The sequence below is a fragment of the Podarcis gaigeae genome, assembly GCF_964106915.1.
Source record: "Podarcis gaigeae genome assembly, chromosome: 4".
In the NCBI taxonomy this organism is placed as follows: domain Eukaryota; kingdom Metazoa; phylum Chordata; class Lepidosauria; order Squamata; family Lacertidae; genus Podarcis; species Podarcis gaigeae.
The window spans coordinates 82619655-82645465 of NC_139677.1; the positions used below are offsets into that span (position 1 = coordinate 82619655).

General features: G+C 42.6%; 1 protein-coding gene across 9 annotated transcripts in view; it reads left to right on the plus strand.

Annotated features, from left to right (window-relative positions):
- Positions 1 to 25811, plus strand: part of ATP8A2 (ATPase phospholipid transporting 8A2) — a 319516-nt gene that overhangs the window by 272623 nt on the left and 21082 nt on the right. For 7 of the 9 annotated variants that reach the window (XM_083736149.1, XM_083736151.1, XM_083736152.1 and 4 more), the window contains 2 exons: positions 13547 to 13635; positions 18476 to 18580. In XM_083736149.1, the coding sequence (XP_083592275.1) occupies positions 13547 to 13635; positions 18476 to 18580 (194 nt within the window). The remainder of the gene's footprint in view (positions 1 to 13546; positions 13636 to 18475; positions 18581 to 25811) is intronic. The other 2 variants (XM_083736150.1, XM_083736157.1) reach the window with 1 other exon arrangement.

Consider the following 25811-nt stretch of genomic DNA (forward strand, 5'->3'; position numbering starts at 1 on the left):
AGGGGAACGTTATGAAGTTTGGTGCTCTTTATTTTATAGTAGAAACATGTGTGGCTTGGTTGAGAATACTTTTCTGCTTTTTGCTCTATACCAAAGATCTCTGTGCAATATTTTTTTTTGGGGGGGGGGTTGACCTGCTATTATCCACCTGCAATGGTTGATTTTTAAAAATATTATGTATCAGCATTCCAGATTAATTTCCTTTTTAGTCTAGTCTGCTTTTAGGAGCCTGGCAAAAGCAGGTGATGAATATATTTAATGCTACCTTCAACTGTACATTTTTTGCCCAACAGTTGCAGGATACTTAAAGCTTGACTGCTGTAATGAAACCTTTGATAATGTCTCAGCTGCCTGTAGCAAATGGGTTTATTGTACGGTCCACAAATCATTCATGTGTGTGGAGTTGTGGGGGAGGAAGTTTAATCTGAAGAAGAAAAAGGCCGGTAAATCCTGTGGAGAAGGTGGGGAAGAAGACTGCTGCTACCTCGGTTAATTTTTGGGTTGCAAGTGACACTTGAAGATTTTTCATGGCTGAAATTTGAGGGGAAGAGGGAAAAATAGTTGAGTTGAGAGGAAAAAATAATAATAATTTTCCCCTAGTTTAACTTTATTTCCATACTGCCTGCAAGCCTTTGGTAAACAATAATAAAAATGAAGAAAAAGTAAAGCTTAGAGCAAACTGAAAGGCTAAAGTCATGTGGGAAAACTCACCAGTAGAAGGAGTTGACTTGCTTGAAAAAACAAGTTTCGGAAAAATATGATAGCCCTGTGAGCCTAAGGCAAGTCTAATTAAACTTAAAAGGCAGAGAATGTAAGCATCTGAAATGCTGTTTTAGGTATCATAAAACTGGAAAAGTTCCACACACCCGCCCCCCAAAAAATCTGAATTAGCCAATTAGCCAATGGTTGTGGGACCAGTGTTGTTTGTCCAACTTCTGTCTTCTGATTTGTGTCTAGTGGATATGAGATGGAGAAAGGAAGGAAGAGGCTGCAGGCAAATGCTCAGTCCTTGCTCTTTCTTCCAGCAATTTGTGTGCTTTGTGACTTGAGCAGGGGGAAAACTGCCTCACAAGAAGAAAGTGATGCAGTGAGATTAGCTCCAATGTTTCCACAGGCTATTCCTCTATAACTCAACACCAACTTCACTCCTTAGTATAATTTGAAACTTTCTCCCCGCCTCTCCATTAGACTTTCTTTTCAGAAATCTTCCAGACACAATAGCAGCATTCAGCCCAGCAGCAGCATAAAAGGCAGAGTTTTTAAAGGTGAACAGCTGAAAGTTTGTGAGCTCAGTGGGGAGTCATATGCCAGCCAGCGCTTGCCACTGTGGCATTTTGCTTTCGTGGGTTGTGTTCTCCTTTGGTGGAGGCTGTCTACGAAGGTATGGTGCTTATTTTGAGATCTTCACGCTCTCCCTTTTAGGCCTCCGGTCGAAATGCAGATTTGCTTCCCCACTGGATTAGTTTAGCTTGGTTGTCTGGGTGGTGAAACCAAGAGCTTTGAAGCTCACCTCGTCTGGACTTCAGTGTCATTGAGAAAGACAGCTGCCTGGCCTTGCTGAAAGATGTGTTAAGAAATTCAAATCCCAGTCCTTGCCGTGCACATGTCTTATAGCTTTGCCAGCCTTTCCAAGGCAGGAAGGAATAAAAGAAACTCCATGGCTGTACTTAATGTTGATGACTGAGGGCATTCAGTTATAACATATTGAAGAATATATGGATTTGTGCTCTCTAGTTTCTGCTCAGCTTGCCATGCTGCGGCACTATCATTGCCCCACCCCCGGCAAATTATGAATATTGATTCTCTTTGATCAGGTCCTTGTGCAGTTTTAGAGTTTTGTGTTAAAGTTAAGGTAAAGGGACCCCTGACCATTAGGTCCAGTCATGGCCGACTCTGGGGTTGCGGCACTCATCTCGCTTTATTGGCCGAGGGAGCCGGCGTACAGCTTCCGGGTCATGTGGCCAACAGGACTAAGCCGCTTCTGGCAAACCAGAGCAGCGCACGGAAATGCCGTTTACCTTCCCACTGGGGTGGTACCTGTTTATCTACTTGCACTTTGAGGTGCTTTCGAACTGCTAGGTTGGCAGGAGCAGGGACCGAACAACGGGAGCTCACCCCATCACGGGGATTCGAACTGCCGACCTTCTGATCCTAGGCTCTGTGGTATATCCCACAGCTCCACCCGCGTCCCAAGAGTTTTGTGTTACTCAGGTACAAATTTGTTGTTATATAATTAGGCTGTCCCAATGGATGGCTCATGGGATGCAATAAATAATTGGCTCCACCCCCTGAAACACTATTTCATGTCAGGCTTTGGCTCCCTTCCAACTCTACAATTGATTCTATGATAGACCTTGGCGTATGGATAGTGTCGTTATTTAGTTTAGTCACTAGGTGGCACTGGACTTCGCTGTAGCTGGGTGGAGTCAGGGGTTTCCTGTTACTCTTGTGCTCTTTTTTAAAACTCTTTTTATTTGAATTTTCCAACATACAAATAATAAAGTTGTGCGCAGAAATGTACATCCAAAACATTCACATGCACATTTGTCATGACTTACAAAATATAAACTTACTGATTTTCCCTATCCTTTCCTTCCCAGGTCACATAGAGAGCTAAGCATACAAACAAAAAGCCATATTAATAATAACATCCTCACACAATTTTTTTAGCAATGTTACCTGATACTGCAACTTGAAGTGCTGGGCGCTTAGTAAATTTTTGTTGTGATGTATAGTCAACAACAGTGTGTCCAATCATGTAAAAGGATTCTGGAGTTGCATGTTCTTGTACAAGTCCCATTTGATAGGTTATTTCCTCCATTACAGCAATCAATAGCCCATAGAGATTGATGCCAATAATCTAAACTAAGGCATTGCACAGTTTTCCATTTACTAGCTATATTCAGTCTTGCTGATAGCTCCATGTACATTCTTGATGGGGGAAAAAATATAGCAGACTCAAGCTACTGTACAAGTTGAAAATGAAACACCCAGATCAGTGTCTGTTGAAAGAGTGAATGTGAATTATTTGGCAGAAACTGATGACATCTTCTTCCTATTCCTGAGAAGGAACAATCGCCAAAAGCAGAAGCAGTTCCTAGCAAATGCCAAAGCAGCAATCACCTTGGCTACTCAACATAGAATTGTGGAGTTGGAATTGGCTGGGGACTGAATCAGTATTACGGTAAGGTTACCAGATTTTTTTCAATGAATCTGGGGACATTTTCCAACTTCAATGGATTTTGTATGGGGACTGATTTGTAAATCCAGGGACTGCCCCTGGGAAACAGGGACGTCTGGTAACCTTATATTACAGTCAAAATGCTTCTTACAGGATGGTATCTTCAAGTGCATTACATAGCATTTGGATGTTGTTTGCAACTTGATTTCCCTCTGATTTCCCCCACATTGATCTGCTGCCATGCAGCAGCCTTAGGGGTCTCCATTTGTGCCTCAGTGACCATCAGACATGCAACTTGCCCACAGTACAGTACTGATCACATGGATCAGCTACAGTTTGGCATGAACCCAGGATAAAACTATCCCAGAGCTCTAGCCCTAGACAGCAGATGTGTGTATTGTTGAGGCAGAAAAGGAAAGTAACCTGTTTATATTATTAATGGAGCTCCCTTAGTAACAAATGTTTTGACTTGCGCTCATGTCATACCTTGAACTAGTGCTGTCAGTCATCCTTTCTCTTCTTTTTTAAAGACTCCTGGAAAATTTATTTTGGATATTCTCTGAACAGGTGCTTCCTATTCATTGTGAATGGTTTAAATAAGAAACTTGCTTTATGTCCGGAGTTCTCAGCTGAAATCACAGGGCCGTCTAACTCAGGCACTTGTATGTTTACTCATCTGTGCTAATGCTGACAGCAGATTCCCACAGTTGGTCTGGATTGGACACAGAACAGATGTTGGGGATTATGGGGAAGGATTCAGAAAGGCTTTGGGCCTGTGTGTTTGCGGAAGTAATTCATTGTAGAGGCACAGATGGGGCCTGCTGAACCTCCATCCTGGAGCTCTTGAAGACGGGCTGCAGCGCAGCTCTCCTTAAATACTCCAAACCAAATGTTTTTCCTAGTAATGTTAATTAGAAGGAAAATATAAATCAATGCCATAAAGTGTAGTGAAGCCTAGAACTATCAGATTTCTTCCTCCTCCTGCTTCTTTAACAAAGGGCCTGAAATTATTCATTACTCAAGAGTCCCACCAAGGCAGAAATGCAGCTTTCTTTGAGATGTTTTCAAGGACAGAGGGATTTCTTACTGATAGATAGGGAGATCAAGGCAAAAGAATTAGGATGTGTGAAATCCAGAGAAAGATAAGCGTCCGTCCATAAGCTTCCATTGGCTTAGTGGGGGAAGGGAAGGTGGACATCGTCATCACCTACCTGTTCCATTCTCTTTTGGGGGTGTACAAGGAAAAGGCAGCCAGGTCACTGTACACCTGAAGGACCGTTTCCACACCCATCATTCAGCCCAGTCACTGAGGTTCAGCTCAGAGGGCCTTCTGGCAGTTTCATCATTGTGAGAAGTGAACTTACAGTGGACTAGGCAGAGGGTCTTCTTGGTAGTTGTGCCCGCCCTGTGGAATGCCCTCCCGTCAGATGTCAAAGAGATAAATAATTATACGACCTTCTGTAGACATCTGAAGGCAGCCCTATAGTGGGAAGCTTTTGTCTGGTGTTTTGTTGTGTTCTTTTATACTTGTACAATGTACCGGGTACGTGGTTGTTGTTGTTGTTAAATGGGGGATGGAATGAGTTGAGAGGATTTGCACAGAAGCATAGATCTCTGAGACAATGATAGCATTGAATTGCATCATGTGATGGATGCCTTCAAACAATCATGTTCCTTAAGGTAAAAGTCACTGTAGATATAAAGGAAGAACATGTTCCTCTGGGCAAATAGTGCAATTCAGGACCAATGAAGTTGCATTTCACCCTTCTTTCTAATAGGAAAGAGGCAGTGGGCTAGCTCTCCACAAATAGCTAATGATTAACTGATCAATTCACTTTTTAATTTTTGATTTCTCTTTTTTTATCTGGAACTAAGTGAAGTTGCACACATTACCATCGAAGGAGCCCCCCACCCCACAGTTAGTCCATTTATTCCAGAGTCTAAAATTACTTAACTGTAACAGCGCCACTGGAGGTGACATTTGCAAGGGGCCGCTCAGAACCTAAGTAAAATTATAAGTGATAATGGGAACAATATGAAGGAGAGAGAATAATGAAGGGAATTGTGCTTATAGAGTCAGATTAATTTGTGAGTACCTTAAAGACCAACTAAGTTAGTTCTTGGTATGAGCTTTCATGTGCATGCACACTTCTTCAGATACACTGAAACAGAAGTTACCAGACCCTTCTATATATAGAAGGGTCTGGTAACTTCTGTTTCAGTGTATCTGAAGAAGTGTGCATACACACGAAAGCTCATACCAAGAACTAAGTTGGTCTTTAAGGTGCTACTGGAAGGAATTTTTTTGTTTTGACTATGGCAGACCAACACGGCTACCTATCTGTAACTAGATTAATTTGTGGTATGCCTAGGTTCCATCCCATTGAGTTTATGGGACATGAAAGGTGTTTTCACTTACCATGCATGGTGGGATGTCCAGAGCATTAGAACCTCCATGTGGTTGCCAGACAAAACATTGCTTTTCTTAATTCTTTGTTTCATCTTCATTTGGTGCAGACATCATTGGCTCTGAAGAACAATTTGTAGGTGTGTTTATGACTGTTACAGGAATCCTTGGGTGCTGTGTCTCGTATCAACCAAAATAGAGCAGAAGCAAAATGTTTAAATTCTAAAACAGGTTTTTTTATTAAAAAAAATCTGCGTAAATCAAGCTTTATTAATTTTGAACTTTTCAAAATTGCTTGACTTAAAAATCTATATATGGATGCCAGTTATCTTTTCAGTAGTAGAAATTTTGTTTCAAGCTACATTGTGCTTAGTTCATGAACTTCTGAATGGGATTTGACAACCATATTCATTAACTACTCATTGCAGAAGACCCTTCCTGTTGAAAAACATGGTCCTTCCTAGTCTGCATACCTGAGGGCAATCTCTTGTGGAACATAGACACTCTCAACAAGAGGTTCAAGGGTGAAACACAGAGCCCCCACCTATCACAATAGCCGGTGTGGTCACCTCCAGATGTTATTGGACTGCAGCATCTATCAGCCTCAGCTGGTATGACCCAATGGTCAGGGATGATGGGAGTTGTAGTCCAAGGACATCTGGAGGTTACCATGTGTTGGCAACCCCTTTGCTAAAGTGCACTCCTCCTTTTGCTCCTATAACTTCAGTCTAGAGTTCAGCAATCACGGTATCTGTGTGAGCCCACCTGCCAATCAAATGGGTGGACTAAGAATCAGGGCAAGGGGAGTGGGCACCATGATTCTCTTTTCCCAAACAGTCAAACCTGATAGCACCACCCATCTCACTGAGTATGGTCAAATACAGAGAATAGATGGGAGAACTTCCATGTATAGACACTTCAGTATGCATCCTAACATCTGCCTAGTCAAGGAGTCTGGGTCTAGAACTACGTACAGTGTCTCATTCTCCCTCTTAAACATTTTGTCTAAGGGGGAAGATGGGCACAACTCCCCTCCCCAGATCTCTTGTTAGTATAATATACAGATAGCAGAACATTTCAGTATTACTATTCACTCTGTAGTCTTAATTTGGCCCATTGGTGCATTGATATAGCATTTTGTATTACTGTGCTAGATATCTTCATTGGGAATCCTTGGGCTTCTGTTCAATATAATTACTCCCTGTGAGCCTTTCATTCAAAGGTGGGTTTCTGTAAAATTTAATTATTTCCCCCCCTGCAGCATACACGATAACGGCATAACTGTTATATAAAACCAGCTACTGTGTAAGAGTAAGGCTACTTGTAAAAGCTGAAATGTAAGAGATCCAGCTACCAATGAAAAAATGATGATAACTGAAGCTGGCAGTGAATGGCCCCTTTCATGTCATAAATTATATGTGCAGAGTGGCAGTTCACATCAAAAGAGTGATTAAAGCATGTAACATTGCCACATTGTCTGTTTCATCAAACCTGTGTTTTCCAGATTTGCGATACGTTTCTCTCTGTATACAACTTCATTTAGGGCGATAGAAAGCTACCCACTGCATCCTTTATTGAATATGTTTTGGGGCTTGCAATTAAACCTGTAAGAATGATTGTAACCTGTCAAGAGTCCCCCGGGGTAACTTTGAAAATGAATTATTTTGTTTCTGCAGTAATTTCTCAGCTTGACCAAGACTACTAATGAGTAAGAAATTGTATTTCCTGCAATAAATTACAATATGCTCTGTAGCCACACCGTGACATCAATCATAACAGCACAGTTGAATTATATTCTTAGCTAAGCTGTTGGAGAAATAATGAAAAATTGAAACAATGAATCCTTACATCTCATCAGTTTGGATGTTTATTGCCAGTTAGTCAAATTAACCAAATCTGGCTTTAAATGACCGATAGGTAAAGGTAAAGGTACCCCTGCCCATACGGGCCAGTCTTGCCAGACTCTGGGGTTGTGCGCCCATCTCACTTAAGAGGCCAGGGGCCAGCGCTGTCCGGAGACACTTCCGGGTCACGTGGCCAGCGTGACATCGCTGCTCTGGCGAGCCAGAGCCGCACACGGAAACGCCGTTTACCTTCCCGCTGGTAAGCGGTCCCTATTTATCTACTTGCACCCGGAGGTGCTTTCGAACTGCTAGGTTGGCAGGCGCTGGGACCGAGCAGCAGGAGCGCACCCCGCCGCAGGGATTCGAACCGCCGACCTTTCGATCGGCAAGTCCTAGGCGCTGAGGCTTTAACCAACAGCGCCACCTGCGTCCCTATAGGTTATCACTAAATTAAGTATTCAAGCATTCTTGAGAAATAGATTTAAACTAGGGTAGGCCACCAATTAAGTAATTTATTGTTGCTTTGCCTCAACAGATTAGTTTGTTGCATGTAAGTAAATGTACATTTTGCTACACCTCAATATAGGTCCTTTTAAGATACTGAAGGAAGTGTAAGATAACTTGCCTGAGGGTCATCTAGTCCAAACCCTGGCAATGCAGGAATCTCAAGGAAAGCATCTGTGACAGATGGCCATCCAACCTCTGCTTAAATACTTCCAACAAAGGAGAGTCCACAACTTCCCAAGGGAGTCCATTCCACTGTCAAACAGCTCTTGTTATTTAGTAGGAATCTACTTTCTTGTAGCTTGAATCCATTGGTTCAGGTTCTACCCTCCAGAGCAGGAGAAAACAAGCTTGCTCCATCCTCCATGTGACAGCCCTTGAGATATTTGAAGATGGCTATCATGTCCTCTCTCAGCCTCTTCTTTACCCGGCTAAACATACCCAACTACCTCAACCATTCCTCATAAGGGTTTCCAGACCATCTTAGTCGCCTTCTTCAACACACATTCCAGAATCAAAACCTTCATTAAACAAAAGCTTCCATAGCTCATAGCTAGAAGCAAAGGCCAACGATAATAGCTTTTTGTCAGTCCCTGGTAATGCATGAGAAGCAAAATAGTTTCAGAAGATATACAAGCACACCTTCAGTTCTCAGCCCCACTAATCAATATTCCTTGGTCTAGAAACATACCACAGTGCTATGCAAGCGCCAACAACCAGGTGATCCCTTTGGCCCGGCCATGCGTTTACCTGCCCACACTGTGAGGACAGTATCCCTTTAAGTGGGCTGTGCCTAAGTGCATCACATGAGAATGATTCAGAAGAGCTATGGCTTCCTATAACATAGACTCCTCATCTTCTAAATCGTTAATAAAGTTTATCTTACATTTATGGACCTCCTGGTGGGGCAGGCTTTGCCAAAATTATCTCTCAGGCCAAATGCGGAAGTCTGGCGGGCCTAATCAGGGTTCCTCACTCCTGTGCTAGCATATCATAGGCAAATTCTATAGAAGATCATTGAATTAGTTTTACTTTCCTTGCACGTTGCTCTAGAATAAGATTTTAATAAGCCCTTTCATGAGTGGAAGACACTTTAAATTCGCAAAAGGTCATCTTTGGATCCAAATTTATCGGTTCCCCATATCCAGTCCTCCTTCCCTATCTGGCTGACTCTCTTAATAATGTGGTCTTCATTGCAGTTCTCTGTTAAGAAAATCTTACGGTGCATCATGCTCTTTGCAAACACTACGCACAAGCAAAAGGGTACATTCTATGACTCCTTTAGGATTCTGTGTCTACTTGTTATAAGCCATGACAAAAACAGCCCAGTTGCACATTTTCTCCCATGAGTCGAGAAAAATAAAGTTGGGGTTTTGTTCTGTGCTTCAGATTCAGTTCAGCTTTTTCAAATGGAAACGATACTCCACACCTGTGCGAGAAGAGGGTATGTGGGACAACCAAAAGGGCTGGAAAGGGAAATAAAATGAATCCCTGTTGAATTTTGTCTCCTATAGGGCTTTTTTTATAATTGCCAAACTCCAAAGAATAAAAAAGTAAAGACAATCTTGAGATACTGCTTTATGTCTCTCATGGGTGGGTTTAATAACTGGCTAGTTCTTTCCTGTGCATTAATATTTAAAAACAGATGTCCGGACAATGTGGTCACTCATTCCCTCAAACTTGGTTACAAAAATGAGACTAAAAGCCTTTGAGGAACTTGTTAGGAAATGAGATGTTTTTCTTTTAGATTTAGCAATGCTCTTTTTAGGTCTTCTTGTCTTCTTCTTAGCTTGCTTGTGGGTAACCTGGTCCTGCGAAGCTACTCCAGCTTTTCCCTTCAGTGATCTTGTAAAATCCATATTTGGTTAAGAACTGACAAAGTGTTAACTGATGCATATTCTGTGGTTTCTATTTTGCAATGTAGAAAAGAAAAGAAAAGGCTGTTTTACAAGCATTTTCAGTAATGTGCCCTTTCAAGATACTTGACACTCCTTAAAAATCCCTGGTTTGCAAGGATTGTTGCACTACAACCACTTTTTCCATGATAAAATATGCATTTCTAGCTCTCCAGGTGGCAAGGGAAAAGCGCAGGTTAGATTTGTGAGTCCAATAAAATGAAGGCTATAAATATATATATGGGACACAGCTACCTTCATCGACATCTTTATTGTTGAGAGGGATCAAACAGAAAATAGAAAGTATAGTTCTCCCTGGAACAAAAACATTCAAAGATTCAGTGGAACAAAAACATTCAAAGATTCAGTGGGATAAAATATGGGGAAGAGCCATAAACTCAGCGGTAGAGCTGCTGGACTAGCTGCAACCCTCTCTGTGCGGAGATAGCTTGGTTTCAGTTGTCTAGGTACTGATCACCTCCAGGTTAGACTACTGCAATGCATTGCGCATAGGTCTGCCTTTAAGCAGCAGCTGCTTTCACAGGTTGGTCTAGACCAGGAGTCGGCAAAGTTTTTGTGGCTTGGACCGGTTCACGGTCCTGCAGACGCTGCAGTGTGTGTGCACGCATGTGCAAACTCTATTTCCGGTGCTTCTTCCGGCGCGGAGGAGGCATGGGCAGCTTCCCATTGGCTGCAGGAAGCCGGCCAGCATTGCGGAAGGCGGTCCCTGCTCTGCTCAGCACCGGTTTAGTACAGCACATGGAAGCCGACCAAGCAGGTGGCGGGGGTCCATGGGCCAGTTAAATGACCCCCATGGGCTTGTGGCCCATGGGCCTTATTTTCCGACCTCTGTTCTAGAGAATGTACATTGTATTTTGGGCTGCAGACATCTGCCACAAAAAACCCCACACTGTTAAAATTGATTCCAAGGTTGGAAGTTGTTTACTTCTTGCTCCACTGGGTCCCAAAGTATTCATAAATGTTCAAACAAACAGCATATCTTACCTTTTGTAGCTGGCAATTGCGTGCAGGATTTAGCATCAAATAACTGATGATAAATGTGTTGAAATAGCACCTGTCTAGCAGTTGTCCTGCTGCGACAGCTTTGTTGCTAAATGCAGTTGAATTTCAAAGTGTGACCACCAGCAAAACATCCAAATAGATCTGTCATACCATAAGACATATCAGTCACAGGGACCAAGGGATGTGTTTAACATCTATTCTGGCTTATCCAGCCTATGCCTTACAGCACTGGTCACCAAGCTTTTGGCAACAGTGGGCACATTTCAGTATTAAGATTGACACTTGCTTATCTTAATACAGAATTTATATTCCTTTAACATCTGCCAAATCAAACTCAATGCCAAAGGTCACCTCTCTTCCGACATCCCTAATGCGAAAGGGTGTATCCTTTTCTTTTTAATTTATTTTTATCAGATCTTCCAGATCACATGCCCCCAAAATCAATCAAAACCTGGTCCCACTGTTACTGTATGTGGATGATGCGGCCTTATTATCACTGACGAGGATAGGCCTGAAATGTCGTTTACGCTCCCTGGTTTCCTATTGTGAAATCAATAAACTCTCAATAAATTATGAGAAGACAAAAATTCTGGTCTTCTCTAATTCCCAGAAATTAGAGAAATGGAAAATAAGAGGACAAGAAATCCAGCAAGTAAAGATGCACAGGTATCTCGGAATTTTATTCCAGAGCAACTCGGATTGGTCAAAACATCGCACAAGCGCTATAAAACAGGCAAAGTGTACCTCCTCAGAAGTAGTTCACTTTTACTTTCAGAAAGGTAACTAATTTATACCAGCTGCTGTTCAAATTTTTCAAGCTAAATTGTCGTCCCAGCTACTTTTTGGGATCCCAATACGGATACAAACATATAATAGTGATTTGGATAGGATACACTCAAGTTTCTTGACGTATCCTGGGGCTCCCAAATTCAATCAAGTATGAGACGATGGATGTGTGCAGAACTAGGTATACACACGATGGAATACTGGGTGTGGGCTAGCACTATAAAATACTGGTTGCATTGCCATTTCCATTGCCAACCTTTGCATCTGCTTTCTGAGTTACTTAAGGACTCTTATAAATCCAGATGGTTCCAACTCTTACATAGCAAAATCAGATCTATTGGTATTGACTTGGAACTTTTGTATAATTCAAGTGAGCAATATATTTATCATAATCAAATCAAATTAAGGGACACTGAAAAACAAAACTTTGAGTCAGCTGTAAATAGAATTTGCTCCAAGTTTTATGGTTTAAATACAACAGATAACAGGGTCACTTATATTTGAAAATTAATCATTGCAGTCCAACGCAGGACCATTATGTTAGACCATTATGTTAGAACGTTTTCCCCTCAGCTTTTGTCAAGGGCAGATATTTAAACATCCCCAGAAACTATAGGCATTGTGGGTGTTTTTTGAAGTGCCAGACACAGTAGAACATATTCTTTTCTACTGTCCATTGTACAACCAGCTACCCAGATGTGTGCTATCCCCTTTTTCTGGGTAGTCTAACATTATGGCACAATGAAAATATCAGATACTATCTGTCTGACATTAACCCGGAAGTAGCTACAAGGGTGGCTGAGTTTTTATCAATAGTATCTCTTAGGGTGATGAATGGCACTATTTAGCGGGAAGAAACTCCAATGAAAATCCTCATCATTACATATTTTTACATGGCTGTTCATTTGTATATGTTTTAAAATTTTATATATGGATGTTTTATGATGGCCTTTATGTGTAATGCCTAATAAAGGTTTGGCAAAGTAAGTAAAAAAGATTTTGAAAGAGTGTATGTGGGAGAGGAACTGATGACAATATGTGATGGGCCTCTGAAGAGCTATACCTTAGTGGTGGAGTGTTTGCTTTGCATGCAGAAGGAGCCAAGTTCAGTTGGCTTGGAGAGCCACTGCCAGTCATTGTAAACCAGGAATAGCCAATGTGATGTTCTCCAGACGTTGGACTATAACTCCCAATGGCCTCAGCCAATATTGCTAGTGGTTAGGGTTGATGGGATTTGTAGTCCAACAATGTCTGGAGGGCATCACATTGGCGATCCCTCCTGTAGGCTGTGCTGAGATAGATGAACCGATGGTCAGACTTAGTATGAGGACCACTCCTGTTTCTGAAGCAGCATTAAGCAACCTAGCATAAGTGTGCATTTCCTCCTGAAGCATTAAAAGGGAGCGGGGTCACCGGATGTTGTTCGATTCCAACTCCCATCAACCCCAACCATCATGGCCAATTGCTATGGATGGTTGGAGCTGGAGTTCCACCAGCATATGGAGGACCACCACTGAGTTGGAACCTAAGAGTGGCATCAATCACACAATGTCATTGAATGTCAAGAAATATCTGCCACAGTTATAATGGGGAAATAATAAAGGAGGCAGGTTGTGTTGTGCTGTGAGAACTTGTAACGTTTGCCTTGTAATGACCATAAGCTTCTCTGAAGGCCCACCAAGTTGGATGGTAGGGCTAGCGAATGAATAACCAACAACAGTAATTGGGTGGCAATTCTTGGAATGAAATAAAATCAGTAGATCGACATGCAATGCATTGCTTTTCAGTTGCTTTTATTATATTCCTTTTTCACACAATGTTATTAACTTACCCTTTCATTTCAGCCAGTCCCTGCTGCATTGTGTAACGTGATCGTGATTAACACTGCATTCATTTCTCCTTACAGGCAGGGATGGTGCTGAGGTGTGGATACTTCTGGCTCGGTTTATTTCTGGTGCCCACAGCGTGCCTTGTTAAAGACGTGGCGTGGAGAGCGTAAGTTGGGGAAATGCCTCATTAACTGCACCTCTTGTCAAAAAGACTGTTGAAATTCAAAATAAGAATGAGATTCTCTCTTTTAATCCTAACAGCCACTAATCTTAATCTTGCTGCAGATCTGTTGAAGTGGTGGTTGCAGCAGCCATACAGGTTGCTGACCAGCTTCACCAACACAAACAATAAAAAATGTTCCAGTAGTGACAATAGTCATAAAGATGAATGTTGGACCAAGACTGAAGACCAGTTTATATCCTGATTAGAAATAGTCATATCTACTTGCTACGCTTGTTGTGACAAAGGGCTGCACAGAAGAATATGTTTGTGTGGGTGTTAAAAGCTTATATAGGTAGCAATTTATTTTCTTAGGGTCCATCCACTCCTTGTCTTAAAGTGCATTTTGAACCACATATGGTTCACCACGCACGTTAAGCCAAGGGGTGCATAGGACCTTACCTAGCACAGATGTTCACCTTCTTATTAAAAACACTGCTATTCATCTTATTAAAAACACTGCTATTAAGATGACTGTGAACGTCACACTCCCCATCTAGGACGATGCCTAATGATACTGAATGTTTACTGCTTGAACAACAAAAATATTAACATGAAATCCTGAATGGAGGAAAAGCCTTGTTTGCTTTTAGCTTGCTTTCTTTCCGCCCTCACTAGAGCATTTGTATCTTTTCCTCTCTTTCTCTTGTGCTACTGTTTTATCTGAACTAGACAGCATGTCTTTAAGCCCCATGGCTTTTCCCTGCTTCTATTTGAAGGGATATGTCAAGAAGCTCCTTGATAGACTGAGCAACAGACATCCCAGCTGTTGCAACGGAATGAGGGGGCTGGGCATAGAAAGGGTTGCACATGTAGCTTCCGTGCCATGAAATCAAAATATTGTAACCCATAATGCTGTCATCACGTGGCAAGATACATATTTAGTAATCTTATGAACTGATCCTTCTGTCTGGGTTCCTTGCCAACACCCGCAGCAAGACCACTTTTTGGCATTTTCTGGTGAAGACAGAATTGTCTTTACATTTAAGCCTCCAGCTATCCTTCGCTCTGCTTGTTGGAGGTAGGCCTTCATAAAAAAGAAAGAAAACACAGCCAGGGTGGAACAAGCCATTTCCTCCACTGGGCCGTTTTTCTGTGGACATGTGTTGAGTGGAGTAAGGAGCTAAAGGTTTCTAATTTAGTGGGTTGACAACGTTGGACTTACGAGGAAGGAAGGAAAAGACCTGTCGGAGCAAAAGCTGTGCTTTACAGATTTACTAGCAAAATGGCTGCTCTTCTGATAGGCATGATGTACCTGGAGGGAGAGGGCTTTTATTTTGTAACGCCCCCTGGTGGTGCTTCCCTGTCAATGGCAGTCAGGTAGGTTTTGCTGCCACTAAAACAACAGTGTTTTATCTTCCTGCCTCACTCAGAAGTGAAAGGCAGTATTTAATGTTTTTGGAATAAAATTAAGGAGTGCACTTCAGGCCACTGTTAGGGTAACCGTTTTTTTGCCCCTCGTGGCTCCCAGTCACCCCACCCATTTACAATAAGCCTGGGTCTATTTGTATAGTTTCATTGAGGGTTTCATTTCTTGGCTGGGCTAGACTCACAGCATTCTTCAGCCTTAGGTCCCCAGATGTTGCTGGACTACAACTCCCATCGTGTCCAGTCAGCATAGGCAATAGTCAAGGATGATGGGGGCTGTAGTCTAACTACATCTGGGATCCCAGGGTTGAAGAACCCTGTGCAAGAGGATAATGGAATGTCACCATGTCAATATTTTGGCTATGTCTAATATCTATACTGGTGGATGTTCTGCTACAATATCAGTATTGATCCCATATGAAAACACCAGTCGTCATGATGGGCAGGGCATGTTTCTATGAAAGGAAGGTGTATGTATTGCATGTACTTCAGAGGCTGGAGCTGCAATGTGTTTGTTCTAAACATAGGGACATGTCACAACCTCCTTGGGGCTGGTGCCAATACCATTCATCGCTGGGCCGCCACCAGAACTCCAGTAGGATTCCACTGCTTATGCCTTCTATGAGCACCTTTTAAACAAAAAACCCCCCTGCATCCACACTGGGTCCCGGCAACTGCCATATTTATTTTTGTGAATGCCACAGGAGAAGATGAGGTGACTTCTAAGGCAATGTGTGCTTATTTAAAAAATAAAAAATAAACATACCATGGCTGTCATCACAAAACTTGGGTGATGATGTCATTGCCTGGGAATGCTCCAGTCCTGAGCCTCTTAGCTGGAAAGAGTTTGGCTCATTAGGCTAAAAGAAGTTTGCTGCTCTGATCAATGGATTTAATTTTAAGTTGACTGGAGTACTGATAGTGAGAGACGGCTTTATAACTTGATAGAGGGGCAGGATTCAGCTGTTACCTTTTAATTGGTCATAACAAGTGCCTCTTTTTGTATTCCATTTACATACATCAGTAGGATTTTTGCAAGGACTGTTGTGGAAAAACGAGATCAAGCTGTTTTGTAGTAAATACCGATTTGCCTCTTGTGCTGTTACAGACATGAGATGGAGCAATGTCTCCCTCTCTTCAGAGTTTTCAGCTCAAGATCTTATCTGATAAAAGGACAGTTTACAACCCTTGTATTTATAGGCAATCACCAAACTAGGTTTCTAAATAATGGTTCGGGACATTTTATTGCTTTGCTTACAAATATGATCATAACATACAAGATTTAAAAAATGACTTAATTGTTCCCACCTTTTCCTGCTCTTATAATTTGTGCTTATCCAAATGCATTGCTTTATGAACCCATCCTTTGAAACTTGAACTATTACATCTAAGGTGATGTGTACATTTTATATTATAAGTCTGCACAAATGGTGACCTGCCAAATCAGATACAGCCCATTGAATCCAGCCCTGGATGTGTGAAGTGACTCCTTTAAAAGTATTGCGTCCACAAACATATGAAATGCAGGCTGTGGTGCAAGCAATCACTTCATCTTGCAATAATCAAGTGATAACGTGAACCAGCCTAGCAAATACCCTCTACTTCTATACTAATGAACGACTGGTGTTAATGGTGACCAAACTTTAATAAAACCAAAGCATGAGAATGGGGTCTAAATTGTATAATCTTTTTTAAAAAAATATGAATGATGTTGGTAGCATGTAAGCAGAGATGGGGAACCTCTAGCCTACCAGAGATTCCTGGACTACAACTCACATCATCCCTGACCATTGACCATACTGGCTGGAGCTGATGGGAGTTGAAGTCCAAGAGGATTTAGAGGGCACCAGGTTTGTCACTAGGTAAACACTACTAATACCATTTCAAGGCATTATGAAGATTGAGCAGTTTAGATAGTGGTCCTTTTGCCTACAGTTAGACACTTTCAGGACATGCTAATGTTATTTGGTCAATTAATAGTTGTGACTGAGCCTTGAAAAGTATGTCACAGAAATCTAATCAGCAAGTGTATTTATTTACAGAATAAAGTTTTGGTTTACTGATGGACAGTTGATCCCACATGTCCATGCAGTTTTCCCAAATGAGGTTTAAATAGACATCATTTGAAATTGGCTCCTCTCATAAATGGAAAAAAAACCATGGCTGTGGTGACCCTTCCATTTCTTTTCCAAATTCTCTCCTGCATTGACAACATTCACGCCAACCAGGGAAAAAAATTGAGGAAGCGTTCAAGTACATAATAGGGTGTCGTGAATCAAAATGCCGACATTCTTTTGCTGCTGCTCCAGTAAGCCGAAGCCTGACACAGATGAAAATTATATAATTTCCTTATTAAGTATGTTGATCACATTTTAAGGTTCTGTGTAGACCAGTGCAAATCCAAGTTATTTCATGGCTTGCTTGTGACTTGCCCTTTGAAGAAAGGTGATGGAGCAAAAGCTAGAGATGAGCTCTGCTCTTAAGTGAGAAGAATGGATTCTTTCTGAAAAATAAATGAATCCAGGCATTAAGGTTACCAGTTGCTCTGAAGATGCAGATGTTTGCACCTATTATTATCATGTGCAAGTAGTGAAAAATGGTGCACTCTTTCTGCACAGAAGCAGAAAATTCTGGCTGCAGACACCCTTTTCTCTCTCCCTCTGCAAGTGGCATGTTAAGAAGGGAGAAGAACCACCTTTAGGAGGCAGTAATTTAGGGAAGAAAAGGCCACATAAACCAGAACATTTGATTGGCCATTCGTTATCAAAGAGCCTCCTAAGGCTTTCTGTGCTGCTCAAAGGACAAAATGGAATCGGGCTCTGCTTCTATGAATATTCAATGAATTTCTTCTCTTTTCATTGAATGGCCAACTCTTGAGCAGTCCAATGATGGCAGTAGCAGATTCCCGCTCTGTAACCCGCCCATCAATTGAGCACTGGGTATTATTTTCTGATCAAAGTCAGGAAGAGCGTTCTGTTAAAGCAAACTGCTTTGTCATCACTACATGGATGCTGTCCCAGGTACTGTCAAGCTGAATCAAGTGCTAGCATGCTATGCTGCTGCACTCTCTTTATTTCCCCAATCTTCAGTGCTCACCCGACTACACACACAGGTTTTTCCAACCTGGTGCCCTCCCGGTATGCTCATTGGGGCTGATGAGAGTTGAGATCCAAACATATGGAAGGCACCAGGTTGGTGTAGGCTGGAATAGCGCCACTGAGAAGGTAGCATGCAATCCATGCTTTTCAGTCCAGCATCCTCTGCTGGACTGCATCCTTGAAAAAGAACCTGGGGCGGTAGGGTCTTGAGCCAGCCCTACTGACTATCTAACTCCGTGTGGGGAAATTGGAGTCGTTTACATCCAATGAAAGTTGATTTGTTGGTGTCTTTGTTTTTGTGTCTTTCTCCTGCGATACAGGGCCAAGCATACCTACCATAAAACTTTGCTGGAGCAGGTTCAAGAGTTGGAAGCTAAGTCCAAAGAGCTGGGGAAATCTATGCTGCGTGATAGTAATGGAAAGAGGTGGGGGCAATTCCATCTTAACTGGAAGCATGCCAGATCAATATTTCCCCCCTTCCCCACCATCATTATTTTTTTCCCCTCCGTGCATGGGAGATCCTCCAGACTCCTCAGCAATTTTATCCATTCATCTGCTTTATTTTAAAAGGATGAAAGGGGGGGGGGGGAAAGCTTCCATCTTTCACTGCTCCATCCATCATAGTTTGGTGCTTGAGGCCAAGGCCCCATTTAGTGCTTCTCGCATGATGGCATGTAATGTTTTCGTTGGGTGCTGGGGCCGATCCAAAGATGTGCTTCAGGTGGCTTCTTTGTTAAATTGATGCCTTGCCTCGTCTTGTTGATTTATTGTACCGACTGACAAAAAACAAAGCGTCAAGACCATATTTTTACAAAAATAGGGATAACAGAATCCAGTGGGTTACGTCATCTCAAAGCCTTTTGTTCCTAAACTCCCTTGAAACTAGTTCAAGCTATGAAAGGGGTGTGTTGGTCCATTGAGTTACTGGTGTAGCTCAGTAATAGAGCATTTGCTCTGCATGCAGAAGGTCCTTGGTTCCATCCCCAGAATCTCAAGATAGGACTGGAGATGTCCCCTTGTCTGAAACCCTGGCAAGCTGCTACCAGTTAGCGTACTTCTCTAGATGGACCAGTGGCCACACTCCATATGAGGCAGCTTCCTACGTTCTTAATTTCCATTGGGCCTACAAAGGAGAATTTCTCATGTTATGCCAAAGATCAGTAATAGTATTGGGCGCTATAGTTCATGGTCAAAACTCTTGGTGAAAGTTACTAAGTCACACCTAACCCCTTATCCACAGCACCCAAAGAGATCTAAAGAGCTGCTTTTGGCAGGACTTGGTCGTGCCCAGTAGAATCTTTGACTTTCCCCCATTTAATTGTAGATTCCACCATGCCATATGCTTTTCTTTAACCTGACTACGGAATCCAATTTACTATTCTTCTTTATTTATTTGCATAACTTACTTACTTACTGTCTGTTTGTCTTGCTTTTGAGACATGACTGCCGCCCCCACCCCCCAAAGCAGCTCGCGTCAAAGAGATTCCTAATATACTGGGTTGGGGCATTTGTGTTAGTATCTGATTGCTGTTTCGACTGGGGTTTTTATATGCTGTAAGGTGCTGCAATAACCATTGGCTGGTGGGGGTAGCACAAATATTTTAACTAAATAAATTCCGTAAAACGCTTTTCAGGCCTCGCTCAGTTTCAAAAGAGACTTGTTGTGTAACACAAGGAGCTGGGAGCTGCACAGAACTGCTGGACCAGACAAAAGGGCTCAACTGCTCCATCACAGTGATGAGCTAGATGCCTTTCGGAAGCGAGATGTGAGCTCAATAGTTCTCTCCCCGCTTGTGATTCCTAGCAACAGATAGTCATGACGTTTTTTGGATCCAGGGCAGCGTTCATGCATTATCAATGGTAGTATTCCGCCCCCCTTTGTTTCAAGCGCTCCCAATCCCGCTGGGCTTCGTTAACTGTCACAAACCCAGTGTTTAAGGGCTGCCGTGCAATTGTCCAGATAAAGCAAGCAGTGATTACCTCTGCTATGAATGGAATGCTTCGACACAGCAAACAACATCCTGGTCTCACCTTGTGGCTTGTTACACTTTCAGCCTTAAGCTGTCCTCGCTTGTCCATTGTGTGGCTAGACCATATGGAACCCACCGCTATTATTAAACGCCCCATTGTACAGGAGCGTTATGTGCTCTGTGGGGACTTTTGTCCGGCCTGAAAGGCTTCGGAGAGAATTCTAGCGAGCCTTCTCCCCTCCCTCCCCCCCCCCAATCCCACCCCACTTTCAGAAGGGTTCATTTAGCCCTTTTTAGAATGCAATTGTGCGTCGACCAATCGAGGAGCTGAACAAGTTCAAAAAGGTTTTATAACTAACACTTGTGTTCTTCAAACAATATGGCACCGTGTGACCCGCCGAGGGACTTCATGATAATTAAATGGGATTTGACCAAACCGTCTAAACTACCAACCTGAGTGGAATGAGACTTCAAAGAAAGATTCCATTCTGGTACGAAAGGGCAGCCTTCTGAGGCTTTTATGCCCATTCTGACAGAAACTAATTGCCATATTGTAGCTGCTGCTGAGGCAAGTGGAGGAGTAAACGCATCACTTTTATTTCCTTAAATAGCCAGGCAGCAACCTTGGAACTCTTACTAATTAAACTGTAAGGTTTCGAGATCCTCTGGTTTGTATTTAGTCTATTTGTAGTGTCAGACCACATTCACACCACTGTGATTCCACTTTGAACTGCCGTAGAATCATAAGAGTTGGAAGGGACACCGAGGGTCGTCTAGTCCACCCCCTGCAATTCAGGAATCTCAGCTAAAGCATCCATGGCAGATGGCCATCCTACCTCCGCTTAAAAAACCTCCAGGGAAGAGGAGTCCACCACCTCCCGAGGAAGTCCATTCCACAGTTGAACAGCTCTTACCGCCAGAAGGTTATTCCTGATGTTTAGCCTGTTGTTTAGCTGTTTAGAGTTCTGGGAGCTGTAGTTTGTTCAGGGTGCTAAGAGTTGATGGGGGGCTGTTTCCCTGACAGAACTGCAATTCCCAAGAGTGGTTTAACAGAAATCACTTCTTAACAGGGGACTCTGGAAATTGTAGCTCTGCGATGGGGTCGTTTACGAACTCTCAGCACTTGTAACAAATGACAGTTCCCAGAATGCTTTGGGGCAAGCCATAGCTGTTTATAATAGTATCCTAACGTACGGTGTGAATGTACCAATATTCATGGTGCAATATCTACTCAGGATTGGAGGAAGTCCTACTGGACTCAGTGAGACTTACTTCCAGTTAAGCATGTATAGGATTGCAGCTTCAACTGTGCCAGGACGTCTTATGACTTTGGAATTAGCTGGAGAAACATTTTTGACATACAACAAACTGTGTGGATTCCTCCCCATTCGCCTCAACTCTGCCTGTACAATTTCTTATCTTTGGTATACTGGTATAATTTGAACAGCAAATGTCAGGTCATTTAGCTTCATTTAGTCATCCATTCATTCTTCAGCATGGATCATATTCTGTTGCAAGATAACCCATTCTGTATTTGCTCTGTACTGAACTTTTTCACTTTGATCCAGCCAAGGACCATAACGCTACCCAAAACAGGATTCCATACCTGTGAATGCAATTCTGTGTGTGGAGACTCTAGTCCTCAATCCTGCTCCTGGTTCCATGCAGAAGGATCTCTTTTTACAAAAGCTGAAATCTGCTAATCGGCTGTTCAAGGGGGTTGGTTCTTGTTCCCTGCTAATCTGAGGGATCTCAGCTATTTAAAGCTGTATTTAAAGTTATGCAGCTCCTACTGCTTCTTGGGTTCCCCCTTGTATCACAGCCTTTGTTTATAAAGTCATCATCTCTTGATCATTGTCACCTGGAAGGCTGTGTGCATGTGTTAAGTGTAACGCTGTGTGTGTGTTTCTTGTCTCTTGTGTGATCTGCTTTCCCCAGTCATGTTGAGTTACTGTTTTGGCATTCCCCAAATGCAACTGCCATGCTGTGATTCATTCCTCGATTGTATGTTTTCATAGCCATTTATTTCATTACGTTCTCTTTCCCAAATGCTTTCATCTGTACTCCTCCTCATTACAGGCTTCCCTCATTCTCAGAAGGCTTCCATGCAGGACAATACAAGGAATCACTGCCAGCTCCTTCGGTCCATTCCCTTTCCCCCAAAGGATCCCCCTCCTCTTTCCCCCCAACACACATTTGTTTTTTCTCCTTCCTAATTGCACCCAGGTTTTCTGGGTGGTCCATCTGCAAACTAGATAATAGTGGAGTTTCTCTGCCCGGCCTTAAGTTGATGTGTCATGCTTATGATGAGGCCTCTTGTGTGCCTTCTGAGAATTGTTCTGTCTTTTATCGCCTTGTTTGAGTCCTGGCTCTTTCACACCTGCTTGGAAACATGTGCTTGTCTCTGGGGAAGGGAGGCGGTTTGCGAGGGGTGGGGGACCTATACACTGGGAATTCCCTGATGGGACAGTCTGTCTTATTTGGATACTAATTTTGGGGGGAGTGAAAATTGTGGTGTGTTATTTTAGTTCTTCTAACTCACATCTGCTGTAGGCCTGCACTGATAACTATGTTGTTTCTGTGTATCATTAAACCTAGGAAGGTGAGTGTATAATCACAATCGCCTTGTTTCTAGTGAGTTATGAATAGGATGGGTGTGCAGGCAGTTATGCTAAGGTTGCAGTAGCGTTTTCCCAGTTTCTTCTGCTGAAATGTTAGCGTTCCTTGGGAGGATTCTTGCAAGTATTCCCACTAGGGGTTAGCTTTGTTCAGGCAGTTCTGGAAGATAAGCAGACTGTCATCACAATCAGCTTCTCTGGTCCCATGCTCTAAGCTGCTTGGTCCTTTTCGTTCAGCTCCTTTTGCAGACTAGCATAAGAAAATAAGTAAGAGAACTTCCTCTTTTTTACAACATTTTTGAATATAATAAAACCTTAAAGTGGTTTACAAAAGCAAAATGAAACTATTGAAATTCTCAAAATTTAAAAAAACACAGGTGTTTACAAAGATTTGTAAAACTCGGTTGCATTTATAGTGCCCCAACCACACCTAAATGACTAAGATTTGAAATCCGTCTGTGAAAAGCAACACTGCTTAAAAAAAAAAAAGCCCCAAAATCTATAAATGCCAGCTTTCCCAATACACCCTTATGTTGGGTTCTTTCTTCCTCATAACTTATGTGCTGATGTCCCCAACTCCTACCAGAACATACGCTGGTGTGACTTAAAAACACATCCAACCACACCCATGTCCACAACAATGTGCAAATGTGTTTTGAAGCGCAACAGGGAGGAAAGAACCTCGCTCTGATTTAAGCCAGTAACATGTGCATCACCTGGGAGTTGCTCCTCCTGCTCTCCACATATACTGCCTTTATGGGGCATAATCCAAAGGTATAGAATGGCTTTGCTGAAGTGAAGCAGAGCTGTGTCTGATCAGTGCCTGGATAAGAGACTGCCTGGGAACCTCATGGGTGCTACTTTCAGTTCCATGATGGAAGGAAGGTGGGCAATAAATGTTCTGGATTGGGACAAATGACCCTGTGCATCCCTTCCAACTCGTAACATTTCATGTTTCTGTGATATAAATCCATCAGCGCTGGGACTGAGGGTCTCCTGGCTCTCATAACAGCCACAACTAGCCCCTTGCACATGCCTTTTTTGTGAGGAGTATCCCCACGCAGACAAAAATAACCCTCAAAAGTGTCAAGTTGCCCCAAGTTTTCGTTTGCCTCCTGTAACTGAAAATCTTTAAGTTCACCACCACAAAGCTCTGGCATTTTTAGCTGGCTCTTTGATTTTAATCAGGCACAACAAACCCGATCTTCCTTCATTCTCAGGTTTAAAAACCAAAGATCCTCACAGTCTCCACACTGTCTCTGACCAACAAGGAGTGATGATGTTGCAGCGGGGATTCTTTTCCATCTAAGTGCTTCTGGTTGCACCTTGTTGCTTTGGTAAAAGGAACTGCGTGACCAGCTCTTTATTTAACTTCTCTTCAGTGTGTGTGGGTTTGTTGTTGTTGTTGGGGTTTTTTGTGGGGTTTTTTTACTCAGGGCATGAATACAGATGCCTATCTGGTCCCTGAAATAGCAGTGCAAGATACACCCCCCCTCTCAGCACATATATACTCCAGCATGGAGCCTTGCTGATATGAGGGCTTAGAAAGACCCTCTCTTTCCAGAAGACCCCAGGGACACAAAAAGAAAGCGTCTGAGATGCATCTGAATCACACCACTCCCAGGATGCCCTGATCCAGTCTAGTGGAGGGTATTTTATTACAGTGGAAAGGGCAGTGCCCCACTAACCTCAGTCTGCCCCTCAATCAAAAAAATTAAAACAATAATAATACAGATACAGAGTGGGAAAGAGCTCTGCTTTAAAAGAGGAAGGTCTTCTTACCAAAGCACCATCCAGACTATACATTTAAAGCACTATTATACTACTTTAAACTGCCATGGCTCCCTTCCCCCCCCCCCCAAGAATCCTGGGAATTACAGTGTTGTGGGTGTTGTTAAGAGACTTCTATTCCCCCCATAGGGCTACACTTCCCAGAGTTTTCTTGGAAGAGGAATAAATTTCCATCTGATTTATTGCTGAGACCCCCTGCAAAGACTTACACAGACATGGCAGCATTACTGCTTCCTCTTCGCACAAATATTAAAAAGCTTTAAGCAAAACTACAATTCTATGCAGAGTTTCCTGAAAATATGCTCTTTGGAACTCATCCTGACGGCATAGGTTCAGCCTGTAAAAAATGTTGAGCTTTGGCAAAAAACAATGTGTTTCCATTTAAACTGCCGGCATGAAGTAGGAACACCATCAAATAAAAGGAAAGAAGTATCCAGCTAGATTATTTCCCTCCTACTCTGGCCTCCTCTGTGCTAAACAGATGCAAACAGAGTAGAAAGTCTCATTATTACTTAATTCACTTGCCAGAGCAAAGAAGATCCCTCAATAATCCTGGTGTTCCAAAAAATAAAAATCCCAGAACTGTGCCCCCTGCCATGCTCTCTCTCGTCTACACCACTAATGGTCCTCATAACCTGGGGGAAAGCTGGTAAAATACCAGGGGTGCTGCTGTTGTTGGACTCACAACTCCCATGAGCCGACAAAGCCAATGGTTGGAGGTGATGGGACCTATAATTTAACAACTGCTGGGTGGCACAGGTTCCCTCACCCTGATTTAAGTTCAGAGAATTTGGTCATAAAATTGTAGAGTTGGAAGGACCCCAAGATCCATCTAGTCCAACCCCTCGCAATGCAGCGATCACAACTAAAGCATCCCTGGTCCTCTTTTGAGTTTCTGAATCAGATATCCCACTTAAAAGCTAACCATTGGAATAGATTTACCCAAGCAGCAATTTGTTAATATACCTAAAAAGCCAGCGTAGCAAAATGAACAGAGTACTTAATTTGAACTGAATAGACGTGGGTTCAAATCCACACACAGCATGCTCAGGGTAACTGACTGCACAGAGTTGTGAGGATAAAGGGGGGTGGGAATCCCTTGATTCTTTGAAAGAACAGAATACACATGCAAACAAACAAAGGCTAGTTGAAAGCCTTTCGCTCCCCATCTATAGCAATTATAAGACCTATACTTTCTCGCCAGGTAATTGATAGTCTTATCAGTGTCAGTGATGACACCAGCAGTGCAGCTAAAATAATAATTAGGATCATTGCTA